The following is a 25,765-nucleotide window of genomic DNA, read 5'->3' as shown; positions in this document are numbered from 1 at the left end:
ACTGAAATGATAGCTAGGAAAGTAAAGTTGAAGGACTTAGCCACTGATTAAATGTGAGGTAAAAAGAAAGGAAAGAATGGCTTGAGTGTCTTCTGTGTTGGCAAAAGCATGGCACACATGCCCCAGTGTACCAGAGGGGGCTACTCCATTTTCCCTCTCCACCATGCCTGAGGACAATTTTCACATGCACCACCCCTCTGCTCATCAGCCCAATGCAAGCACTTCTTCCCACCACTGTCTGGGGTAATGCATGGGGCTCACAGGCAGCTTGAAGATGCAGTTTGGGCACACAATCTCTAAAAGGTTCACCAGCACTGGTCTAGATGGATAGTGGTGCCCTAAATAGATATGGGAAAGTCAAGAGGAAAAATGAGTTTAGGGGAAAAGATATTGAGTTCTGTTCTGGATATGTGAAACTTTAGGGACTAGCAGGATGCCATGGTGAAAAGAGAGAAATGGAAATGCAGGGATGAAGTAAAGGAAATTAAGGTTAGCTATATAGATTTAGCAAACCTCTTCAAATAGATAATAAGTGGACCCATGGATATATATGTGTGTACCTGGAGAGTGAAACAGAAGAAATAAAGGCCTACAATGGAACCCTAGAAGAAGTACACACTTAGAGGATAAGAAGCAACTAAAATATTCAGCATAGAGACTGAGAAAGCATGGAAAAAATATAAAGAAAATGTGCTTTCTAATAGGACTTGTCTTATATAAATCATTGGATGATATTAGTATTCATCATTATCATCATCATCATCATAACACATTTATATAATACTTTCAGTTTTACCTATTTTTATGGGTCAAAATTGGATGTTGTCAAAAAGGTAAAGGAAATACACATGTTATGTTTAGCAGGCTAAAGAATGTTACAGACAGTGACCTACATGCAAGAAATGATGTAAAAGGCATCATCAAAGAGTTTGCATTCTTCCTTCCCTGCCCCCAGGTAGAATATGTTTTTGGAGGGCAATTGTTTTTATTTTCACATCTCTTGGCACATAGCAGACACATAGTAAATGATGAACTGAGTTGAAAAAAACAGGGAGTTGATGATGTATTAAGGAGAGAAATTAGATGATGAGTCCAAGCATTCTCATGATATTAAAAGAACTAGAAGGAGGCCTTTGATATGGCAGGAGCATAACTCTGAATGATTTTTGGAAAGAAATGAACAAGAAGGTTATAGAATTAAAAGGTATGGAGGTGTTGCTATATGCTCTGGCAGAGGAAATTTCTAGAACAATAAGATGAGGAATGCATCTAAATATTCAAGAATTTGAGGTTTCAAAGTGCTATGTGGGCAATATTCCTGTTTATAGGTAATACAAGTATCATTATCCCCTTTCTACAGATGAGGAAACTGAGATACATAGAGCAACAGGGATATGCCCAGTGTCAGAATCGGTTCAAGTCTTCTGACTTCTTTATCTATAATTTTTCTTCTATTTTATACTGCTTCAATTCAACTCTATGGATCTCTCTCCTCCCCTAGTAAACAGAGAAGCTAAGCCAAATGACCTTTGAGATGTCTTTTAACATTATGTGTTTTTATAATTTAACGTCACAGCTGGGAAGTCTCAATCAAATCCATAGATGTAGGTCATAGTGCAGTCATCATTCTTTTCACCCTGTGGCTATAGAGCTTGGCATTCTCAGATGGCATTTGGGCTTTATGGAGGAAGGATTCCAATTGTCTTCCTTTTAATCGACAGTTGCCTGAGAGGACTTTGCCCTCTGTGTAATGTACCCAGGCACCCTGAAACCTTAGTCATTTGCCATAGAAACTCAGATCCCTGGAAAACTGGGTAAAACTCTTTCCTTTCTGTACCAATTTATTTCCCCTCTACCTTCTTCCCTAATGCCATTCTCTAAGTGGCAAAGATCTCCCCATTTTTATTTGCCTCTTAACAATACCAATCTACTTTCTGAAAGGTATTCAATACCCCTCTACTTAATTCTCCCGTAGGCAGAATCTGACAGATGGATTTGCAATCCCAAATTGTGTTGATTTGATGTATTTTTAAATAGCACGGAACATCCCATAAAGCTAAAATAGGAGCCAATTCCCAGGTGTGGACTGACTGAGCGTAGGGAAGAGCAAGAGACTGGCAAGTTGACTGACCGACCACCTGGGGCAACAGTTCCAAAATAGTTGAATTAATGAGGAAGTGACTTCCACAAACAGCTCTGTGCCAGCTGCTGGCCTCATTCAGAGTCATTCCTAAATACCAGAACCCATCATTGTAATGTTTTTCCACTTCAGCTGGAGTCAATTTAGGAGCTTCACTCACCTCATACTCTCAGTTCAACACCCAGAGGGAAAATTAGACCATACCCCAGTGATGGTGAACATGACTTGACCATAACAGACCATACCCAACTTCCTTCAGAAGAGAGTGAAAAAACAGACGAGATAATAAAAATAGCTCATCTTTAACTAACACCCTACAATATACAAAATGATTGACCTGCTTTGTCCTATTTTATTCTCATACCAACTCTATGAGGCAATAGATGAATTATTATCTCTATTTTACAAATAAGGAAACTAAGGCTGAGGGGGTTAAGTGGCTTGTCCAAAGTAACACAATATCAAGAAATAGGGCACAAACCCAGGAGCTCTGGCTTCAAAGCCAGGGCTCTTCCCATAACCTTGCTTCCCACTCCACCACTGTGTTCCTCTTTCCAAAAAATGAAAACCTAATACTCTTCACCAGGAGAGATATTGACCTCCTCAAAGGGAGCCTTGGCTCCCAACATTTTTTCTTGGGGTGGATGTCCAGTCCCAACAAAGACTGCTCTTTACACTTTGTTGTTCAGCATTTCAGGCTTGTCTGACTCTTTGTGACCATATTTGGTGTTTTCTTGGCAAAGACATTATAGTGGCTTGCCATTTCCTTCTCTAGCTCATTTTATAGATGAGGAAACCCAGGCAAACAGGTTAAGTGACTTATCTAGAGTCACATTGCTAGTGTAGATATGAACTCAGGAAGATGAGTCTTCCTGACTCCAGGCATGCTACCTTGATGCCTTTTACATGAGTTTTACATATAACATACTTATTTTTTGATAGTTTCAATATTTTTACATTTTTACATGTTGTGTTTCCCAATAGAATGTAGGTTCCCTAAGGTCAGGAACGGTTTCATTTTTGACTTTGTGTCCTCAGCATTAGGAAATGTAATTAAGAGCTTAATAAACATTTGTTTCCTAACTACTTGATTCCTTGATCATACTATATGAGTACTCTAATGGTTTGGTAAATCACTAGGATTCAAGTTCTTCCTCCAGGGTATGGGGCCCCAGTCAACATGACTCTACATGACTCCATGCCTGGAACTCTCTCTCTCCTTTTCTCCATCTCTTGGTTTCCCTGGCTTCCTTGAAGTCTCAGCTAAAGACCTACCTTCTCCAAGAAGCCTTTATTGAGCCCTTTTAGTTCTGGTGCATCTTGTTTATACAGTTGTTTGCATGTAGTCTTCCCATTAGACTGTGAGTTTTTTGAAAGTAGTGGCTGCCTTGGTAATTCTTTGTATGCTCAAGTTAGCATAATGCCTGGCACATTAGAAATGCTAATAAATGCTTGTAACCTATTGGCTATCAAGATGTGGATATTTCTCATACATAAACCTAAGCACAATCCTCCTACCATAAAAAGGAAGCTTCAAGACTGCAAACCCCAACCCCTGAAAAACAGATTACTGGTACCTAATTGAGAAAATCCATGGAGCCAACTTGGGTGATTGTTCATAGTTTGACATGTTTGGTACCAATACTGAAAATGATGGATTCTTCCTCAAATTTTCTTAGCATACTTTGTATGATTCTCTCCTTGGTCTCACATGCATATTTGTGTTCCATATTATAATATGAAGTTCTTTGAGGGTGATAGGATTCTGTCATGTTTCTACTTAGTATCCTTGGTGCCAAGGTTAAGTCCTTGCACACACAGGCAATCAATAAATGCTTTTTAATTAAATAGAATGATCAATTATTGCTTCAGTTTCTCCAGCAACAATATTTCAGTGTTCAGTGATGTTCAAGTCAAAAGAAGGAATACATGGGACTTTCCTTTAGAATATCATCCCTATGTTCTTCCCAGTGATAGTTGTAAACACAATGTTAATCAAGCAAACATAGTACAGTAATTGTTTCAGTGTACTACTGAGTATCTTCTGATCTCTTCTGAGCCCAAAGCCCTGAAAGGGCAGCAATAGCAGAAGCAACTGTTAGCATTTATTGAACATTTACCTTGCATAAGACCTTGTGCATGGGTTACATGAGGGATGTATAGAGGGTCAACTTGATGTTGCATAAAGAAAATGTAATCTTATCTATGTGAAAGTGGCATGTAATAGGATTGGGTATAAAAGACATACATGTGAAAATATAGCAAATAAGAAAGTATATCATTAAGCAAATGAATAAAGCAGGTAATCAGTACATGTCAGTCAGGAATAGCTAGCTGCCATCTAAACCTTCTGATGGTTCATTTAGACTACTAAAGTAGGTGGTGCTTTGGCTAGGTTTTAGTGAAATAAAAGTAATTAGGTCAAAGGAGAGAAGGAAGAAAGGAAATACAGATTGCAAAAATGTGAGCAAAAGCATCAGAAGACAGGGAGAAAAATGGAAACTGACATTTTAAAGTTTCACAATGAGCTTTACAACTATATTATCTCAGCTGATTCTCACAATAACCCTATGATGTACATCAGTTAAATCACCATTTTATAAGGAAATCGAGACTGAAAGAAATTAAGTGACTTGTCTCCAAGGTCACACAGATAGTATACTAATCAGGATTCAGACTCAAGTCTTCCTGACTCCAAGAATATGAACACCCAACCTACTATGCCATATAGCTTGTATAACAATACAATGTTGAAGGAATTGACATGTGAAGATTCAGGACCAGTGAATAGACTTGCTGATCAAGAAAGTTAATACTGGAGAGCTCATGCCAAGATAAAAGGCTTGAAATACCAGATGGGCCATATTGTAGAGCACCTTGACTATCATGCTATGTAGTTTGTCCAGTAAGTAATGGAGAGTGACAATGCATGGTAATATTAATCTGGAAGAAGCAACAACCAGCAATTAATTCCTACTTTTCTCATTCAAGAGTGAGAGAAAGAAAAGGATGAATCATCCATATGCAGACCTTTCACCGAAGCCCTTTCCCAATGTATCAGTGAAACTGACTATATGGTGGTTCAGTGATAATGTTTTCCCAAAAAAGAATCTCAGATAATAAACTAGTACATGATCTTTAAGAGCAATGAACACCCATCAGTTGGGGAATGAATGAACAAATTTATGGTATTTGAGTATGTTGGAATATTGTGTCATGAGAAATTATAAAAGGAATGATTTGGGAGAGATCTAGAAAGACTTATATGAATCAATGCAGAGTGAAGTGAATAGAATCAAGAAAACAAATTATACTGTAACACCATTATAAAGACAAACTTTGAAAGATTTAAGAACTAAGGAATCCAAATCTACCCACAATTCCAAAGGATCAGTGAAGAAGCATGCTATTCAACTTCCTGAGAGAGAGGCAATAGCCTCCAGATGCAGAATGAGATTTACAATTTTTGAATATGACCAATTGAGGGGTTGTTTTGCCTGAAGTTTTGTCTTCCTTTTTTTCCCTAAGAAGGGAGAGAAAGGAGAGAAAATAAATGCTTATTAATTTTAAGTAAAATAAAATGAAAGTTAGTTTAAAAATGAAAACAATAAATCTCCAAACAGACCTGGAGTAATTCCTCCAAAATAAACAACTTAGGGATGAGTGTAATGTTATAAAAGGGTGTCAGTCTCTCTTATTGAATAGTAAGAGAACCATCATCAACCAAGGACCCTTGATAGAAGTGTAGTGATGTTGGATAAGTGTAAAAAAGAAGACAGTTAAGCTGGGTATAAGTTTGTATACATATTTAACATCTGGCAAAAAGCTATCTAGAGATTCAGGGCAGAGATTCACAGATAAAACATTAGTAATAACTTCACCTTGATAAGGATAGAGGGACACAGAGGAAAATGTAAAGAATGATCAAAAGATCATAGATTTGGAGTTGGAAGGGACCTTAAAAACTAGGGAACTTGGAACTTTCATTTTATAGACAAGGAAACCAAGATACAAAGAACTTAAATGATTTGAACGGGGTTAAATATCTGAAGTATCTGAAATGGCATTTGAATCCAAGTCTTCCTGGCTTACAAGTCATGGTCCTATGTATTACCCTGTGCTGCTCCTCACTAACATATGAAGTTGTAGGCATTCAATAAATATACAGCATCACTAACAATGATTATGCATTTTATACCAGCAACCTTCTGAAGATAGGATTCTTACTTTGACCAAGCAAAGTGAATCTAATCTTGAGAAATGGCAACTAAGTGGCAGAGTGGATAGAGCTCTAGTCTGGGAATCAGGAAGACTCATCTTCATGAGTTCAAATCTGTCCTCAGACACTAGCTATGTAACTCTGGGCAAGTCACTTAACCCAGTTTGTCTTAGTTTCCTCATCTATAAAAATGAGCTAGAAAAAGAAATGACAAATCACTTCAGTATCCTTGCCAAGAAAACCCCAAATGAGGTGGGGGAGGGAGGGCCTGCTGGGTAGGTCAGTGGACTGAGAGCCAAGACTAGAGATGGAAGGTCCTAGGTTCAAATCTGACCTCAGACACTTCCTAATTATGTGACCCTGGACAAGTCACTTAACCCTCATTGTCTAGCCCTTACCTTTCTTCTGCCTTGGAACCAATCAATATACAGTATTGATTCTAAGAGAGAAGGTAAAGGTTTAAAAAAAGAAAAGAATACCTCAGATGGGGTCTGGACATTTGGACACAACTGAAAACAACTGAACAAAAATGGTGAGAAATATCAGACAGCAGGAGGAGACAGGGCTATGACAGGCCAGTTGGGGAAATATTTGAGAGGTAGGTTAAACCTGTGTTACCCTATACTTACTTATTGTTCTTGCTGACTCCAGTCAACCCATTTTCATTTTCTAAGGGACCTTAAAATTTAGATTTTCCAAGCTATGATAGCTCTCCTTCTCCATCACTCCCAGGAAAGAACAAGACTATGTGCAGAAACATTGGAAGGATGTCCGAGTAGGAGACTTTGTCCAACTGCAGTGCAATGAGATCATCCCAGCAGATATCCTCCTACTCTTCTCTTCTGATCCCAGTGGAGTCTGTCACCTGGAAACTGCCAACTTAGATGGGGAAACCAACCTCAAACAGAGGCGTGTGGTGAAGGGCTTCTTGCACCAGGTAGGGCCTTTTCTATGCCCTTTAGCATTGATATACAGGGAAAAAAGTCAACTCTCTGGGCAAGTGAACTATGATTAGAAATAATTTGATGATGTGGTTAATTACTTCGGAGGAGCTCCTTGAATCTTTGTTCCAAATCATACCATTGTAAAATAGCCTCAATCTCATCTCCTTCATAAAGCTTCCTTAACAAGAATAGTCCCTGGAAGTCCCTCTGAACTCCTGTCCCATTCATTTGGTAAAGTCCATCTACTAATTTTTGTTCTTGTTTCTATATTCATGTATAGCTGAGGTGACTTTTAATTTCCATTCTGCCAGTCTATCATTCCTTTCTTCCTATACTGGTCACAGCAATTTAAGACTTGTCCTCGTAACTCTTGGCTCTCTCCTGGACTCTCCTTCATTCCCTGAATCACTCCTGTATTTGCAGAGTTATGCCAACTACGTTCCCAAAATCATCTCAAAAAAAGGGGGGGATAAGAGGATCTCAGAACTTTAACTAGGAATTCTCATAGCAAATCTCATATCAAATTCAGGGTAAAGAAAGAAAAGAACCTTGTGAGCAACATCTTTCCTCCAAAATCCCTGGAATTAAGAGTACCAAGTTGCCTAGGTAAAAGAAAAAGGTGTTTCATGAAAGAAACATCTAATTCTTCCTTCTGTACAGTAAGTGTGTATTATATTCCTATGATAGCATTACTTCTAGTTCTCCTTTTCAATCAATTTTTTTTTCATTATGCTACTTAACTCAGGTTCTAGATTTACTAAAAAAAATGACTTTAATAAATGTTGCTACTCCATCAACCTCAATTTTTCCTAGCCTATTATTTTTGAATAAGGTATCACTGCCAGAGCCATAATCCAAATAAGAATAATATTCTCATAAGTCCCAGTGATATTTGTGTCAAGCTTGAATCTTTTCATCAATATATGTTTAATTCACTCTATTATTCATTTTTATGCATTTTATATAAATATCTAAGGCCAAGTGTTTTATTGCTGAACCTTTTCTTGGTAATTATTTCCTATAAAGTGCTGACTTTCTGCCTCTGTCTCTTGGAGCTTCTGTGTGTGTGTATGTGTGTGTGTGTGTGTGTGTGTGTGTGTGTGTGTGTGTGTGTGTGTCTTTCTGTCTCTCCTTGTTTCATATTGTCTATGATATTTAGCCTTAGTAGAAATCTGTAAGCGAGCAATTCCCTTCCTCCTCTTCCGTTTTTGGTTTAAAGCCAACTTAGTCAGATTTCAAGATTTATTTTAGGTTCATTCTGCCTTTCTTAAGAGTCCATCATTCCTACATGGTATTGAGCAAGTTATGGGATACTGAGCTAGACAATGAGTCATCTCAATTTATTGCCTTCTGCTAGTCAGTGAATGGGTGTATTTTTATGCCTGAACATAAATGGCCAGCCTCATGCTCTGCTTTCTTCTGAAATTCCTCCAGTTAGAGAATGTCTATCCTTAGTCCCTTCACTAGTCTACAATGTTCAATTATTCTATCATGGCTGACTCTTCATGACCCTACAGACCATACTGTCAATGGAGTTTTCTTGACAAAGATAATGAAACGGTTTGCCATTTTGTTCTCCAGCTTATTTCACAAGTGAGAAAAATGACACAAACAGAATTAGGTGATTTGCCCAAAGTCATACAGCCAGTTAAGTGCCTGAAGTCAGATTTGATTCAGGACTTCCTGACTCCAGGTTTGGCACTCCATCCACACCGTCACCTAGCTGAAAGTCTCCATAGCAGTGGTCTAATAGACATACCTTCAGACAAAAGTATTGAGTACTCTTCATTCCATTTCAGTTGTCATTCTCCCCTTTTACTTTGAACACATATTTTTCCCATCTTAGTGGTACAGAAAGGTTCTAAACCTAATTTTCAATGTATCTCAAGTTTACCCTGACAACTTGACAAAATCCATGTGTTTCTTCATCTTTTTCAGTATATTTTCAGCATGTAAGTGACAGGTGACACAAAGAACAAAAGAGATATCAATCAGTTCCTGAAGAAAATAGATTTTGCTGATACCTGCTTGGCATCATCCTGGTAGTCTAAAAAGGATAGTTCATTAGAACTTGGGACTTGGGATCTGGTCAATTTCTTTACTTGGCACTGAAAACAGCATGGTATAGGTAGAAAGCACTTGATTAAGAGTGAGAAGGCCTGACCCTGAGTCCCAACTCTGCCCTTTAGTAGTTTTGTGACCTTGGACAAATAACTTTTGAGAAAGCCTCCATCCTATGATTTTTCTCATCTATAAAATAAGAAAATTAAACTAAAAGACTTCTAAAGTCCTTTCAAACTCTGAAATTCTATGATTCTATAACTATCATGTTTAAATTAGTTAACTAAGTTAATATGTCCCAGTCTCACTCAACACAACCATGAGGCTTGGGAATACAATCCTTAAAATTCTGTAATACTAGCAAAATTATTATAAACTCAAATATACCTGAATATCTAAGGCTATCCAACCAAATTTCAGTCAGTGAAGTTTGTCTCTTAGCTTTCCTACTTCCCTTTCTTTTCTGACCTTGCCTGTCTTTGCAAGGTTCCTTCATTATGTCCCCTACTGCATCTTCCCACCAAAATATGCCTGTGAATGGTTAACACTCTCTATTTTTTTTATTCTTCCTTTCCTTCTTATTATTCAAAAGCATCATTAAACACAAAGATGTAAATAATAGATAGCCCTCCCAGGAATATTTATAGATTTTTAGATGTAGAAGAGATCTTTGAGGTCTAGCCCAGCTCCTGTGGTATTCTTTGTTTATCCAGATGAATTCCCAGATGATGGAACTTGAGGTGAGGGCAGTTAGGTGGCACAATGGTTAAGAGTGCCAAGATCTCATTTCAAATATGGCCTCAGACACTTACTAGCTGTGTAACCCTGAACAAGTCATTTTAATTCCGTTAGCCTCAGTTTCTTCATCTGTAAAATGAACTGTGGAAGGAAATTCCATTCTAATTTCTTTGCCCCAAGAATCCCAAATGGGGAACAAAGAGCCAGACATGACCGAACAACAACAAGAACTTGAGGTAATATGAGAAAGCTGAATAAACAAATAAAGAATGTCAGATTGTTTAGGAAATGTTGGGTGCAATAAGAGACTTTTCTAGAAATTTTTCAATCATATCATATAGAAATATCTCATCTATGAAAAAGTTTGGACCTGTAGTTAACACACAAAGACCAGTTCCTGTCCTCTGTAAATTCTGAACCTGAGAGAAATAGTACGATGTAAAGGAACATAAAAGCAAAATGAATGTTGTCTCCATAGGGAAAAAATGATATAACCCTCAACAATCAAGAAGAGGTACGTGGGGAAGGAGTCAAAATAAGATCTATAATTGGTATGAAATTATAAACAATAGCCATGGGAGTTACAAGTTCAGACAAGGCAATGGATAATGATGGAAAGGATTTGATTAAATTTGATTTGATTAAAAGCCAAGAAGTTTCAGGAAAGAAGTGGCTCTTTTAAAGACAGATCCAGAACTGAAAGTCCAACCACCCTCATTTAAAGATTGGGAAACTGAGGGCCAATGAAGTTTAAGTCATTGCCCAAGGTCACATAGGTAGCCAGTAGCAGAAGTGAGATTCAGACTCAGATCTTGGAATTATAAGGCTTTTCCACTCTGCTTCCTTTCTTCTTTTTTCCCTTCCTTCTGTTCTTAAGATGATCCCAGGCCAAAGTAAAACAAAGCCAAACAAATTTTCTGACCCCTTCGTTGAGAAGCATTATTTGGTCCAATTGCTTCAATTCAGCAATTCTAGTGTATATTCAGGCACAATTAAGCAATAACTGAGTGACAAAGGAGTAAAAAAAGGACACAAGTCTGAACTCATCAGTAGTTTAGTGACTTTATACAGGTGTCTTGAGAATCCAATAAAATAATGAATGTGAAAAAACTCTGAAAAACATATGATATATATAGTGGTAGTCTCTCGGTGACGGAGAATGACTATTGTCTTTGTGCAGTTTCATCTATGGTGTACCCTCATGTGGCTTTGGAGTCCAAAGGCTGAGGTGCAGAGTTTGTGGCATATGATATATATATATATATATATATATCCATATATGTGACATATGACTACATATGGCATAGAACTGACTATATATGATTCTATAAAGGGAGAATATTAGAAGAAATCAATGTTTAGCACCATTCTTCATCATATAAGAAGGTACAATTCCCCAAAGGAAGTGTTTGGGTTGTTATAATGAGGGGGAAGAGTCACAGGACTAATAAATCGGGGAATTTCTTCCATCAGTTCACTGCTATCAGAATGCTAAATGTTTGGTTTGGACAAGTGTGATTGTAGTTGGGGGCAGCTAGGTGGCTCCGTGGTGAGAGATGGCACTCACCTCCCAAGATTGTTGTGAGGATCAAATGAGACAATCATTGTAAAGAACTAAGCACAGTGCTTGGCACACAATAAGTACTATATAAAATGTTGTTGATGGGCCCCAGGTTACAAATCCCTTCTCTAAGACTACAAGTTGCACCGCAGTTGTGTTGATCTGCATTGACATTTCACCAAACATTCCTATAATTATGAAATCACAAGTTAGTGGGGAAGGGGTGGGAGAAAGAGAGAAAGGGGAGAGGGGGAAATAAGGGAGAGGGAGAGACTTGGAGTTGGAAAAAGGGAAAGGGAGAGGAGAGGAAGGGAGAGAGAAAGGAATGGAGGGAGGGAGAGAGGGGGAGAAAGAGACAGGAGAGACAGAGAGATACAGAGATAGAGAGGGAGAGAAAGGAAAGGAGAGAGGGAGGGAGGGAAGAGAGACTTCAAGAGAGATGGAAAAAGGGTGGGGGAGAGAAAGAGACACTGTTTAATCATAAAGCACTATATAAATATGAGTTGTTATGAATATTATCAGTTCACCTTAATGTGAATGAAGGATGTGAGACCAGGTTTCACTATTGGATTGAGAGAGAGAGCAATGGGCAACAGGACATGAAGCAACAGAGGGCCTTTCAGAGATGGAGGAGGCTACAGAATAGAGAAAGTGAAACCTAAAAAGGCAAACCTCCAAACCTCAACAACCTCTAAATTTACTTGGATATGGCACCAGAGACATGGAAACATTCTTTTATCAGAAAAGCAAATATGGCAGCCTTTCTCTTTGGTAAGAGACTAAAAGTCACCCCTTAAACAGACTGCCATGTTGAGAGCAGTCAGGATTTGTCTACAAATTAACACCCTTGAGAGGACCAGTCACTACATAGCAAAGAACCTGATTTAGTTTTTGTAATTATAATTTCAAATTAAACATATTCCTGGACATCCATCGCCTAACCTATGGGAATTCAAGGCTCATTTGTTGTAGCTGGCTTCAAATCACCTCTAGGACTTCAAGGAACATAATCTATTAATCTAATAATTTCTTCCTCTTTTTATTGCCCTGTTTAAAGACTATTCTTTCTTTTAGTTAGATTCTCTTTTAATTGATTCCCATTTCTCTCATAGTTAGTCCTTTGGAGGACATTTTGCCTAATTAGGCAGTTAGAGTTTTGATTGGGATTCTCACAACAGAAAGTATAAATGGCTTTTTAATATACTGGAAAGAGCTGGTTGCCTTTACAGATAGAGATTCAATAGCACAATGAAAAGCATATAAGCCAGAATCAGGAAATCTGGGGTCTTTCATTGACACTGCCCCTAACAGGCATGTGACCTTGGCTGTTACTTCACCAGATCTTAATTTTCTCATTAATGAAATAGAGAGGATGAAGAGAAAAATATGTATACCCAGCTATGTAAATGGAAACAGCACAAAAATGTTACCAAACTCAGAACGCTTGCAATGACTTGTCTTAGGAGGGAGGCTAAGAACTATAGTTACAGAATGGCACATATGGTATAAAATATGACTTCATTTTGTCCATTGAGTTTAGCTCAAATTTTTAAGTGAAGAATTAATTGGAGGCAGTATTTTGAGAAATTATTCTGATGTTTAAAATATATATATATAAATTTTAATTTTAAAAAATCACTAAATAAGATGGAGAGATAAGATACTAAATGATCCAAGTTTAAATCCAGTTCTAAATTCTATTTTAATCTGTGAGGTTCTTTCATTACAAATCAGTTTCTTCTATGCAAATAAAACTGAAATAAAACCAAACCCATAGCTTTCTAGAACTGCAGGCCAAAAGAACTCAAGGCAATTACTTCTTAATGGTTTTCTGTTCTTCCTGGGTCAATATCCTTATGGAATACACTATGCAGTCTATCCTGAATTTCTTATAAGGCTAACTATGCCTAGAAAACTGACTTTTGAATTGTGAAGCTATCTGGATTGCAGTGATGGTGCCTAGAAGAAATGGTCATTTCAAGGGGTTTGACCTTGCCAACCCAAAACTACCTGTACCTAAAAGAGGCTTCAAAGAAAACAGCCTTTACTTTACAGATGAGGAAAATGAGGCTAAGTAATGGTGACCTCCACAATGAGTTTTCATGATTCAGACTCAATCCTGGATGGTAAGCAGATTCAGAATATTGCTGATGCCTATTTACTTACTACCAATTCACATGGCAGTGCCAATAAAAGATATCAGATTTTCTGATTCTGATTCTTATGTATTTTGCATCATTCTAATGAAACTCTATCTGACCAGGGAATCCATTTTCTCAGTATGTTTGAAAGGCACATACATTTTCAATTGGAAGAATCCCAGGCAAAACTTTAACAGCCTAAGATAAAAGGGGAGAAAGTCTTCTTACCTTTCTCCCACTTTGCTTTTATCCTAATCTCCTGTCCTTTAGCTAATCATACTGGCTGGTGTGAATCAAGGCAATTTATACAACCCTCTTGACAAAAATTTCCCCAATCAGGACTGGAAAGTACTTTGCACTCTGTACACTTGTTATCTTGAAAGTCATTCCAACTCATTCCAACTGTGACTTTTATAAAGTGCAGGCAGTTTTTTAGATAAGATTCTTTCAGGCCAAGTAAGTTATTTAGGTGCATTTCTAGCCTAGGAAAAAAAGACATATTAATACTGAGAGGAAAAACTGATCTCTTAGAAGATTACCAGCTAAGATTTGAAGAGTCTTTCCCTTACCTTAGCAGCCTGATAAGATACTGCTTTCCTGACAATGACCTGGCTCCCTTTGTGTCACTCTCCTATGTTTGGCTTGAGCGGCAGCTCCCATCCCAACAGGCCACCCCTTAAAGCATCTATCAGCAGGATGCTATCCTGACATCTACGTGTTACCAACACCCATATCAAGAATCTAGGCATTTTTCTTTTTGAGGAGTTTCCTTCAGTTGGGGGCTCAGCAAAGAATACAGTTGAGTGCTCATTTTTTCAATTAACAAAAATAAAGCAAAAGCACCAGGAACCAAATTCTATATGTAAGTAGAGAATATGTACTGAGTGACTTAGATAAATTCCAGAGTGGATTTTTTAAATCATGATAATCACTAGATTTGTGGAATCCTCAGAGCTAGGGACAATGCTTACCTCTCAAAGATGACAAATTGTGGGAGCAGGTTGGTGGTTCAGTGGACAGAGAGTCAGATCTAGAAATGGGAGGTCCTGAGTTCAAATCTGTCCTCAGACACTTTCTACTTGTATGACCCCAGACAAGTTGCTTAATCCTCATTGCCTAGTTCTTACTACACTTCTGCTTCATATCTTAGTATCAGTTCAAAGATAGAAGGTAAGGGGAGGGGGAAAAAGAAGGGGAGAGAGAGAGAGAGAAAGAGACAGAGATAGAAGACAGACAAAGACAGAGACAGAGAAGGAGGGAGGGAGGAAATGACAAGCTGTAAACCTGGACAAGGGTAGATAGCTGACAGCTTTAGTTTCCTTCTCTGAAACTGAAGGAGATTAGATTACCTGTTCTTTTTTTTTTTAACTTAATATATTTATTTTGACAAGGCTAGCAGTTATTAATAATAGAAATCACTGGTACCCCAGTAACCAAAAACCTCCAACAGAGAGTAGCTTTTTTATACAGTTTAGTGGTTATTTAAGATCCAGAGACATTCCTCCTTCCAAACTAGGATTATGATTGGTTCAATATATACATCATACAATCAAGAGTTTATATCCATTATGGCAACTGGAGAGCCCAAATTTGACCAACATCCTCTTGGAAGAACTGATGACAGCTAACCTGACAGTGTCTTCCCAGACCAGGGACTTTCCAGAGTCCGTGGTGTTATGGAGGGGTGGATTACCTGTTCTCTAAGGAACTTTCTGGTCCAATCTTTCTATAAATATTTACTAAGACTCTGCTAAAATAATAGTAATCTCTTGTTGTATTGCAATGTAGCACTCTCAGAGCATGTTGTCACCTCCATTATCTCACTTGTGTCTCATAATAACCCGTGAGTTAAGCAGCACATTTGTTATATCTGTTAGCTCTCAGCACCTTCTGTAGTCATGGCGCCCAGGATGGAGAGTTTCTCAGACAATTTATGATGTCCACTTAGCACAGTGGCTGGCATATAGCAATCACTTAATCAATGCAGTAAGATTTGGTGCAGCATCATTTGCTATTTGTACAGACAGTCTCCTATAGGAGTGGATCAGCAAGAGCTTGAAGCCCAGATCAGCTGTATTGATCACTGAGGGGGTTATATAACATAAAACACTGCCCACAACCATACTCTGGAGTCTTTTGCATCTCTCTCTTCTACATTCAATTGCATAACAATCAGAGAGCTGAAAGAGCCCTCAAGGACAATCTAGTTCAACCCCATCCCTTCAGCAACTAAGAAATTGAGGCCAGAGTACAGGAATGCATCCAAGGTCAATATGGTAGTAAGTGTCAAAAGTGGGATTTGATCTTGGACCCTCCAGTTCCAGAGCCAGCCCTTTTATGCTGTTCCAAGTCAACCAGATGGAATACATCTGATCTAGTTCTTTTTTCAAAGGTCTCAGTCAAATTCATTTGCAAAATGGAAGTTTCCAGACAAACAATGCAGACTATTTGTCTATGTGATATCCATCTATGCTTTCTTCGAGGAGATTTGCAGCCAGCCTTTCTTACATTCAAATGAGTTGCCCAAAGAGTCTTCACAATTTCTATCCCAACTCAAAATTATTCTTATTTTACAGATGAGGAAAAGTGACTGATCCAAAGTCATGGTGCTTGTGAGTGATAGGTCCAAAAGTGGAACCAAGTCCCTCTAAATTCTTAGCCAAGAGACTCAAAGTACAAGACTTTGCTTCAAAGCGCTATGTGGGGTGTGTAAATGTCTAAGATAATCCTGTTACAAAGTAGATAGAGCACTGAGTCTACAGTTGGGAAGACCCAGGTTCAAATTCTGCCTTAGACTTACTAGCAATGTAATGTTAGGCAAATCAACTTAGCCTCTGTGTGTCTCAGTTTCCATATCTTCTAAAGGGAGATAATAATAACATCTTCTTCCCAGGGTTATTGTGAGGATCAAATGAGATAAAATTTGTAAAGCTTTTCATATATTGCCTGACACATAGTAAGGACTTTAAAAATGTAACATATTGGAGTTATTATTTTTTTAATGTATAGCTTAACTAGAGAGAAAAGCAGGATACATAAAAGAAAAATCACTAAAGTATCACTAAAGCAGAAGGGATAAAGTATTGGATATGGTGCCAGAAATACCTAAATTCAAATGCTGTCTGTGACATATTTCAGTTAGGTGACCATAGGCAAGTCTCTGAACCTCTTGGAGCCTCAAACTCAAGTCTATCAACAAAATCACAAATCTTTGGTGCCTATAAGTGCCCACTAAGAACTCAGACAATAAGTACTCTAGGAGTACACAGGTGGAAGAATTCATTTTAGACCAGAGCAGTCACAGAAAGCTTCCCCTAAGAACTAAATTTTAAAATGGGCCTTGAACAATTGGTCACATTTGGCCAAAGTGAACTGAGGAGATAGAGAATTTCACACAGGGAGAGAATCACATGTGGAAAGAGCAGCCTCAGCAAAGGTATAGGGAAGGCAAAACATCTTTAAGGCACAATGAATAAAGTCCAATTTGGCTAGACAGAAATTTGTGAAAGTGGTGAGAGGCAAACCCAAGGGACTAGGATAGGGCTGGAATAAGAGAAAGTCCCCCAATTATCTGAGGCCTGGTGCTCCCTAGATTCTCCCATGTCAGCTGGCCCAGTTCTAATAACTAAACATACAAATGGAGAAAGAAAATCATTCTCCTAATTGCTAGACTTTAAGCTCCAAAAGAATATCTCTTGGAGCCTAGTACTATATCCTACACAGTAAGTGCCCAGCAAATGTTTGTTAATTGATTGACAGATGGATGAATTGCTTCAATTGCCTCTCCAGCTTGCCCTGGTTAGAAAGTCACTATCCTGGTTCTGAGAACCAGAGTTGGACCCAGTAAGCAACAGATTACCTGGAGCTGACACTGATTCTTTCCCTTCCCATCTTCTCCAATAAAATTAGCCCTGATATCATGCCAGCTGCATCTCCACTCTTCAGTCTCTCCCTATGTATAAAATGTCTCCTTTCCTCCTTCCTATAAATGGACCTTCAAATCTTTAATCCTAAAAAAATCAAGCAAACAAAAACAACTCATAATCCAGTCATTCCTGGTAACCATCTCTCCTCTCCATTTCACCAAACTCCTTTAAAAAGTTATCCAAACAAGTACTTCCACTTCCTTTCCTCTTAGTATATTCTAAACCCTCTTCAATCTGGTTTCTGGCTCCATCATTTAACTGAAACTGCCTTATCCCAAGTTACTAGTGATCTTTCTACTGCCAAATCTAATGGCCTTTTCTCAATCTTTATCATTCTTGACCTTTCTACAGCTTTTGAAACTGTCAATCACCCTCTCCTCCTAGACACCCTCTCCTTGATAGGTTGTCATGATATTACTCTTTGTTCTCTTGCTGTTTGACTGCTCATTCTCAGTCTGCTTTCTTTGCTGGATCTTTATTCAGGTCACACTCAGGTTCTGTCCTGGCTCCTCTCTTTTCCCTTTCAACTCTCTTAATTAGCAATCTCATCAGCCTCCATGAGTTCAGTTATCATCTATTCAGATGATTACTAGATCTATATATCCAGCTCTTATCTCCCATTATCCAATTGCCAAATTTTAGACACCTTAAATCAGATATCCTGTAAACATCTCAAACTTGACATGTTCAAAACAACTCATATTCTTCCCCCTAAATCTTTCCCATCTTCCTAAATAGCCTATGATTGTCAGTACGACACTATTCCCCAAATCACCCAGGCTTACAAATTTGTATGTCATCTTTATTACCTCACATGTGCCATATATCCAGTCTTGTCAAATCTTGTCTTTTCTAACTTCTCAAACTCTCTTGAATGTGCCCTGCTCTAGGCTGGGTCTGACTCAGGCTAATTCCCTAATAGTTTAAAAGGTTCATTATTTGAACAAAAGAAGATACTCATCAGCCATTCAACAGTTAACAAAAATGATTTATTTAGTCATAGCAGTATACTCAACAAGGGTATCGATAAACACCCTAGTTGACTAAGATGAACAGAATTCTACTTCAATTACCAGTGGTGATCTACTGGTCCTTGAGCTCTTCAAGGTTGCTTTGTACTGAGCCAATGAGGAAATATCAATAGGCTGAATTCTTACTACCTGCTGAACTAGCCAAGTCTGAAGGAAGGTCTCAGAACCTTTTAAGGAAAAACTAGCCTGACTTGTATATGAAGGAGAGGAGTTAAGAAATTTCTCCTATTGCAAGTCTTCTCTCCATTCAAACAAATAATCACCATAGTAAAAGTCCTTAACTCCTCTCACTTGATGTCTTCCAGAATTCTAGTCTCTACCTCTTCTCCCTCTAATCCACCCTCCCTTCAGCTGCCAAAGTAATTTTTCCTAAAGTATAGGCCTGACCATTTCACCCCGCTACTCAAAAAATGCCATTTGCTTCTTATATCCCCTAGGATCAAATATAAACTCCTCTGCCAGCCCTGGGCTTGTTAAGGTCCAAACACTGAAAATGAACAGGGGTCTGTGGGGCTAGATGGGCAACTTCACAAAAGTTGCATTTAATGATTGTTTGGATTACGTTTTTATCAAGATATCACAGTCAAGTCATGTGTCATTACATCATCCCAGGAGGTGTTTCTTTCCCAGAGTATATTGTTTATGAAAAGGCTTTACACAAAACATTTCTAGGACTCCTCTACAAACCCAAGCAATCCCAGGGGCCAGAGTTCATGCCCAGATATCCCACCTGCTGCTTGTATAAAAAGCTTTTCTGTGGCCTTCAGCAGAACACAAAAGGATCTCTGTGAAAATTATTCATGGTTCCTTTATCTCTGGATCAAATAGACCCTATCACTCCTCTGTTTGGCATCTAAAGCCCTCCACAGTCTTGTCCCTTACTATCTACTTGAAATCGACATAGACTTTACTTCCATCCATAAACAAGACAATTTGCCTTCGCCATCCTGCTTATTGCTCCCTATAGATGACATCCCCTCTCTTCTTTCTGTGTCTTTACACTGGCTGTCTCTCATTCCCAGAGTGATCTCCACCTCTGCTGCACCCCACTTCCAACATTCCCTGGCTTTCTTCAACATTTGATTTGAAATGAGTCTTTTCCAATCTTCTTTGTTCCTAGTTCCCCTTCATCTCCCATTTACATGAACATAGTTAATTGCATGATTTCTACCATTATAGTGATGTGAGCTCCTCCTTGAGGGGAGGGACTGTGTTTTTCCCTTTCTTTATGTACCCAGTGCTTAGCACAGTGACTGGGACAAAATAAGTACATGATAAATGTTTATTGACTCAGTTACAGACTGAAGAATCATGTTAAGCAATAGATCAGGATTCCAACAGTCATGGTAGTATTCCTGTCATTTCCTTAGAAATTCAATCTGAATCATAGAAGCTCAGAATTTGACCAAATCCCAAAGATGATCTTCTGTCCTTTGCTGGAAGACCTCCAACGAGAAAAATTTACTTGACATCCCAAAGCAACCCATTCACATTTGGATAGCTCTAAATATTATGAAGGTTTTCTGGACATGGCACCCAAATTTGTCCCTTTTCAACTTCCACACATACATAATTCCTGGTTCTGTCCTCAGGAACCAAAGAGAATGATTTTAATACAAATGATCCATATGATAGCTCTTCACTTGATGGAATTTAACTCCTGCTTCTAGTCTTCTCTTCTCCAGGCTAAATATCCCCATCTCCTTCAATTTATGATCATATGACAGGGACTCAAAGCCCTTCTTCTTTTTGGTGGCACTCCTCTAGACATTTCCCAACTTATCACTGTCTTTCTTAAACTATAGTGCCCAGACCCATAGTTATGGTCTGACCAAAGCAGAAAACGGCAGGACTGTTGTTTAGTCATTTCAGTCATGTCCAACTTTTCATAAACACATTTGGAGTCTTCCAAAAAGAAACTGAAATGGCTTATCATTTCCTTCTTCTCCAGTTCATTTTACAGATGAGGAAACTGAGGCAAAGGTTAAGTGATTTGACCAGGGTCACACAGCTTCTAAGTGTTTCATTCTGGACTTGGACTCAGGTCTTCCTAACTTGAAGCAATCTTATCTTGCATTTTGAAAGAGAAATAGATTTACCCAGTTAGGTGGGTCATGGCACTAATCACCTCAGAGGAAAGAAAGGCAATGAAACCATCTAGACAAGAGTTGGGTTTTGTTATCATTTGTATTGCATTTCAATGGAAGACCTTAGGTTTTGTTCTCATTTTTTCCAAAGGAAAAAGTTTTAGACCAGAAAATAGTATTTTAAAATATGTTTAGAGAAACTAAAAGGGATATTCTAATATGTTTCTACAATCTATACATGTAAATTGATCAGCCCCTTGTTAGATAGATAGTGTTGCTGTTTTTCAATCATTTTTCAGTTGTCTGATTCTTCCTGACCCCAGTAGGGGTTTTCTTGGCAAAGATACTAGAGTGGTTTGCCATTTCCTTCTCCAGTTTATCTACAGATAAGGAAATTGAAGCAAACAGGGTTAAAATGGCTTATCCCAGGTCATACAGCTAGTAAATGTCTGAGATCATATTTGAACTCTGAAAGATGAGTCTTCCTGACTCCAGGTCAGGAACTCTATCCACTGTGCCACCTGGCTTCATGGCTAAACAGTAATTAAAAGGTAATTTCAGAGGGAAAGGACCAGGCAAAGCTTCAAGGAGAAGATTAACATTGAGCTCACTCAGTCTTAAAGGAAATTAGGAAGTGAAAGGAACAGAGCATTCCAAGCAGGAATGGCAGCCAGTACAAAAGTACAAGGAGATGCAATGTTGTTTCAGAAACAGCAAGTAGGCCAGTCTAGCTGATCACAGAATATGTAGAAGAGAGTAAAATATACAAACCTTGGAAAGGTATGCAAGGGCCAGGTTAAAAGAAGGGCTTTACATGCCAAATGGAGGAGATCATCTGATCTTTGAGGTAATAAGGAAACAATCAACAAGGGTATGACATAAACCTGCAATTGTCCATTTGAGAAATGAGGAAAGGTTGAATGAAGGTGGTAGCTTTCTTCCTATTGATGTTCTTTTTTTAAAAATCACATTCACTTCCCAATGATTCCACATTCTTCCATCCTTATACTTGACATAGAAGCCTCTATTGAAGAAGAAAAAAGAATTATATTTAAGGAAAATAAATTAATAAAATGGTCATATCTGATAATATATGCTCCATCCTACTTTTAGAGCACACTACCAGTTTGCTGAGAAGAAGCAGAGGGGTTCATCATCAGTTTTCCAAAGTCACAACTGCTCACTGCCAAATTCAGTTGTTCCTGCCTTCCCAATGTCTCTTGTATATACATGTCTTCTTCTCTCCAGGAATACTGTCTCCACCCTCATTCAATCCTTTATCATTTCTCATCTGGACTCTAATTAGTCTCCCTCAAGGCTTTCCCTACTCCAGTCCACTATCCACCTAGATGTCATGCTAAAGTCTAAGTCTGACTATAGAGAAGCCCCTTCTTGATGTCCATTGGTAATAATTATTACTTGTTTCTGCTAGGATCAAATAAAAAGGGGGAAAAAAGAGGAAGGAAGGAAGGAAGGAAGGAAGGAAGGAAGGAAGGAAGGAAGGAAGGAAGGAAGGAAGGAAGGAAGGAAGGAAGGAAGGAAGGAAGGAAGGAAGGAAGGAAGGAAGGAAGGAAGGAAGGAAGGAAGGAAGGAAGGACAGTCCTATGGTAGAAGGGGAAAAGCACAGGCCTTGGAGATGGGCGAATTAAGTTGCTAACCCCACCACCAAGTCCTCTATAATCTTCAGTAAGGTTACTTCATATATCTATATCTATATCTATATCTATATCTATATCTATATCTATATCTATATCTATATCTATATCTATATCTATATCTATATCTATATCTATATCTATATCTATGTCTATGTCTATGTCTATATCTATTCATACTTCATATCTCTATATTTCAAATCCTCATCAGAAAACTGAAAATTTAAAGATCCTTTCTATCACTAATGTTCTACGATACCTAGAGATTAAAGGGCAAGGGGATTTAATGGAAGAGCATCATTCTTGAGGGCTCATTTAGTCTTATTATTCAAGTAACATTCACATTTGAGGTAAATTTGGATTTCAAAATCCAAAGGTAAGTGAAAGCAGGTGAAGCACATCTTGGTTGGTAGCAAAAAAAGGAGTGACAAATTACTGCATTTTTGGTTCCCATCTAGATGCTCAGCGATTTCTTGTCCCTGAAAGAATTAATACAAGAGAGAACATAGAACTATTTTTAGAAGCTTGTTGATAAGTGATTTATTTCAGGCAGGTGGAATGTATCTGCTTGGTTTTGGTGCCAAGAAAACAGGACAAAAATATGCCCTCAAACCAACTTTTGAAGATAAATTTATTGGGGAAGGAGAAGCATGGAATCCTGGAAGGGAAACAAGGTAGTGACAGCAATTGAAGCTGCTCTGATAGGGTCTGGGAAAGAATTTCCCCTGAGATGTAGCTGTGGTAGGGAGAAAACTGGCAGTTTTCTACTCTAATCTTGCTAACTAGGTGCTAAGCTCAGTTGTTTCTTCACTGCAATTAAAGTACAACTACTGTCAACACCTTCCAAATTTAATGTCCTTCCTAATGATGCCATCGCTACAGAGCTTTTGGACAATACATTTTTGGTTTATTTGTTTTTAAAGTAAAAAAAAATAATTAAATGGTCAGTCAAAAAAAGCATCTATTAAGCTCTGGGCGCTATGCTAAATACTGGGGATTCAAAAAAAAGCAAAAAAAAAACTCTCTCTTTAAGGCACTTGCAATCTAATTATGGTTAGTCAAATAGCTTTAATTTGTATCATGCTTTTTATAATTTACAAACCCCCCTCACAGGTAGTTTAATGGAAAGAATATTGCATGTAGAGTAAAAGGAGGTGAGTGCAAATCCTTTCTCTGTCATTATGATGCTTGTGTGACCTCTTTCAACCTCAATTTCTTCAGCTGTCAAAGGAGGAAATTGGATAGAAATCTTTAATTTATGATCATTTTACTACTATAACTATGATGTCATTTGTGTGAGACAAATGGAGCAAGCATCCTCATTTTAGAGATGAGAAAACCCAAAAAACTTAGAGAAGGTAACACTTCCTCTGTTACCATGCATTTTCCCTTTGTTTCTGTCCTAATGAAACTTGGTGACTAATTTCTCCTTCGTGCCACATAGTTGTAAGGGAGATTGCTAGGGACTCCCCTTTATAAATGCTTTCAGAAACACCATCTAGAAGATCAGCAAATAGAGTGAAGAGTACTCTATCTGGAATCAAGTCATGCAATCATTTCAGTTATGTCCAATTCTTCATGACCCCATGTGGAGGTTTTCTTGGCAAAGATACTGGAGTAGTTTACCATTTCCCTTTCCAATTCATTAGTTGAGTAAACTGAGGTAAATAGGGTTAAGTAACTTATCTGGGATCACACATCTAGTAGTTGGAGGCCAGATTTGAATTTAGGAAGAAGAACCTTCCTGACTCAAGTCCTGGCACTGTATCTACTATATAAACTAGATGCCCTGGAGTCAAGAAGACATGAGGTCAAATCTTGCCTCAGACACTTACTAGCTTTGTGATTCTAGACAGGTCACTTTATCTCTGCTGCTTCAGTTTCTTCATCTGTAAAACAGAGTTAATAGCAGCACCTAACTTCTAGAGTTGCTGTATAGATTCTCATCCAATAGAATGTAGAGTCCTTGAAGGCAGACTATTATTCTTTTTAAATCTTTTCATTCCCACTGCCTAGTCACAGATTCTTCCTTGCAAGTACTAGGCTTTTCACAATCTCCTGCCATCTACATTTGTATATTTCCTACTATGCTATATTATCCTTTAAAAAAGAGAGGAAAGAGAAAAAAAAGAAGAGAAGAAAGGGAATCCAAAGAGAACTAAACCCCAACAGACTGTGAAGAAGTTCTCAAGCTAGATAATCCCTATTATATATTTTTCTGTGCTCTCAAATATATACTGTTACTTTCAGTCACTTTTCTCTCCCATAGTGAGGATTTAACATTCTCTTCTACTGTATTACAATTCTCAGATGATGACAAAAAAGGGATTACCTCATGCTGGGATGCTAATTTGGAATGGTTCTAATGGTAATTAGCTTGTCTGATGAGCCTATTAAAAACTGGGTCCATCTAAGGAAGAAAACTCATGGTATAATCTTTTTTATAGGAATCTCGGTTTGAACCAGAACTCTTTCAGAACAAGATTGTGTGTGAGAAGCCCAACAATAACCTCAGTAAATTCAAAGGTTATATGTAAGTAACCAAGCCCTGTGCTATTTGCTATTGTCTTTTTTTTTTGCTTTTGCAACTATTGAGTTGGAATGTTTTTTAATGATTATTTTCTGACTTAGTAGCAGTCCTAAGACAGAAGGTAGAAGCTAGACAAATGGAGTTAAGTGACTTGTCCAGGATCATACAGCTAAGACATTTCTAAGGTCAGATTTGAACCCCACTCCATATTTTTACTCCACATTTTGAACTCCCAACCCCAGGCCTAGCTTTCTAGCCACTGTGCCACCTAGATGCCCCAGAATATTTTCTTGAAATTACTTAATAGGCAATTTGTAATTCAGAGTATTAATTTCTACTACATAAAAGGGAGTTTGACATTGAAAAAACCTGTCTGCTAATCAGACATTTTTAAAACTTACATAACAAAGAAGTATCAAGGAAAGAGCCTTGAATAAGGAATCAAAAGATTTGTGTTCTCATCCCAGATATGCCACCAGTTAACCCTATTGACCTCAGGAAAGTCACTTAATTTAACTGGGAAGGAAAGCCCAGTTTCCTCATCTGCTAAATAGGGATCAAACAGTAGCTCAAATTTTGAGTTCACGTCTCTTTCAGGCTTTGGAATTGTTTTCCCCATAACAACCCTATAAGACAGGCAGTACAAGTAATTAAAATACACTTTGGACAGATGAGGAAGCTAAGATTCAATACTAAGTCTTCCAACTCAAAGCTTCTAATATACCAATATTG

General features: G+C 38.1%; 1 protein-coding gene across 2 annotated transcripts in view; it reads left to right on the top strand.

The window, feature by feature from the left end:
* Positions 1-25,765, top strand: part of ATP10B (ATPase phospholipid transporting 10B (putative)) — a 334,196-nt gene that overhangs the window by 202,471 nt on the left and 105,960 nt on the right. For both annotated transcript variants that reach the window (XM_016426981.2, XM_056811542.1), the window contains 2 exons: positions 7,092-7,296; positions 24,951-25,036. In XM_016426981.2, the coding sequence (XP_016282467.1) occupies positions 7,092-7,296; positions 24,951-25,036 (291 nt within the window). The remainder of the gene's footprint in view (positions 1-7,091; positions 7,297-24,950; positions 25,037-25,765) is intronic.

This window comes from Monodelphis domestica, chromosome 1, assembly GCF_027887165.1.
Source record: "Monodelphis domestica isolate mMonDom1 chromosome 1, mMonDom1.pri, whole genome shotgun sequence".
Taxonomy (NCBI): Eukaryota; Metazoa; Chordata; class Mammalia; order Didelphimorphia; family Didelphidae; genus Monodelphis; species Monodelphis domestica.
Note: the sequence above shows the minus strand (reverse complement) of the source record. Positions and strands in the feature narration are given on the sequence as shown.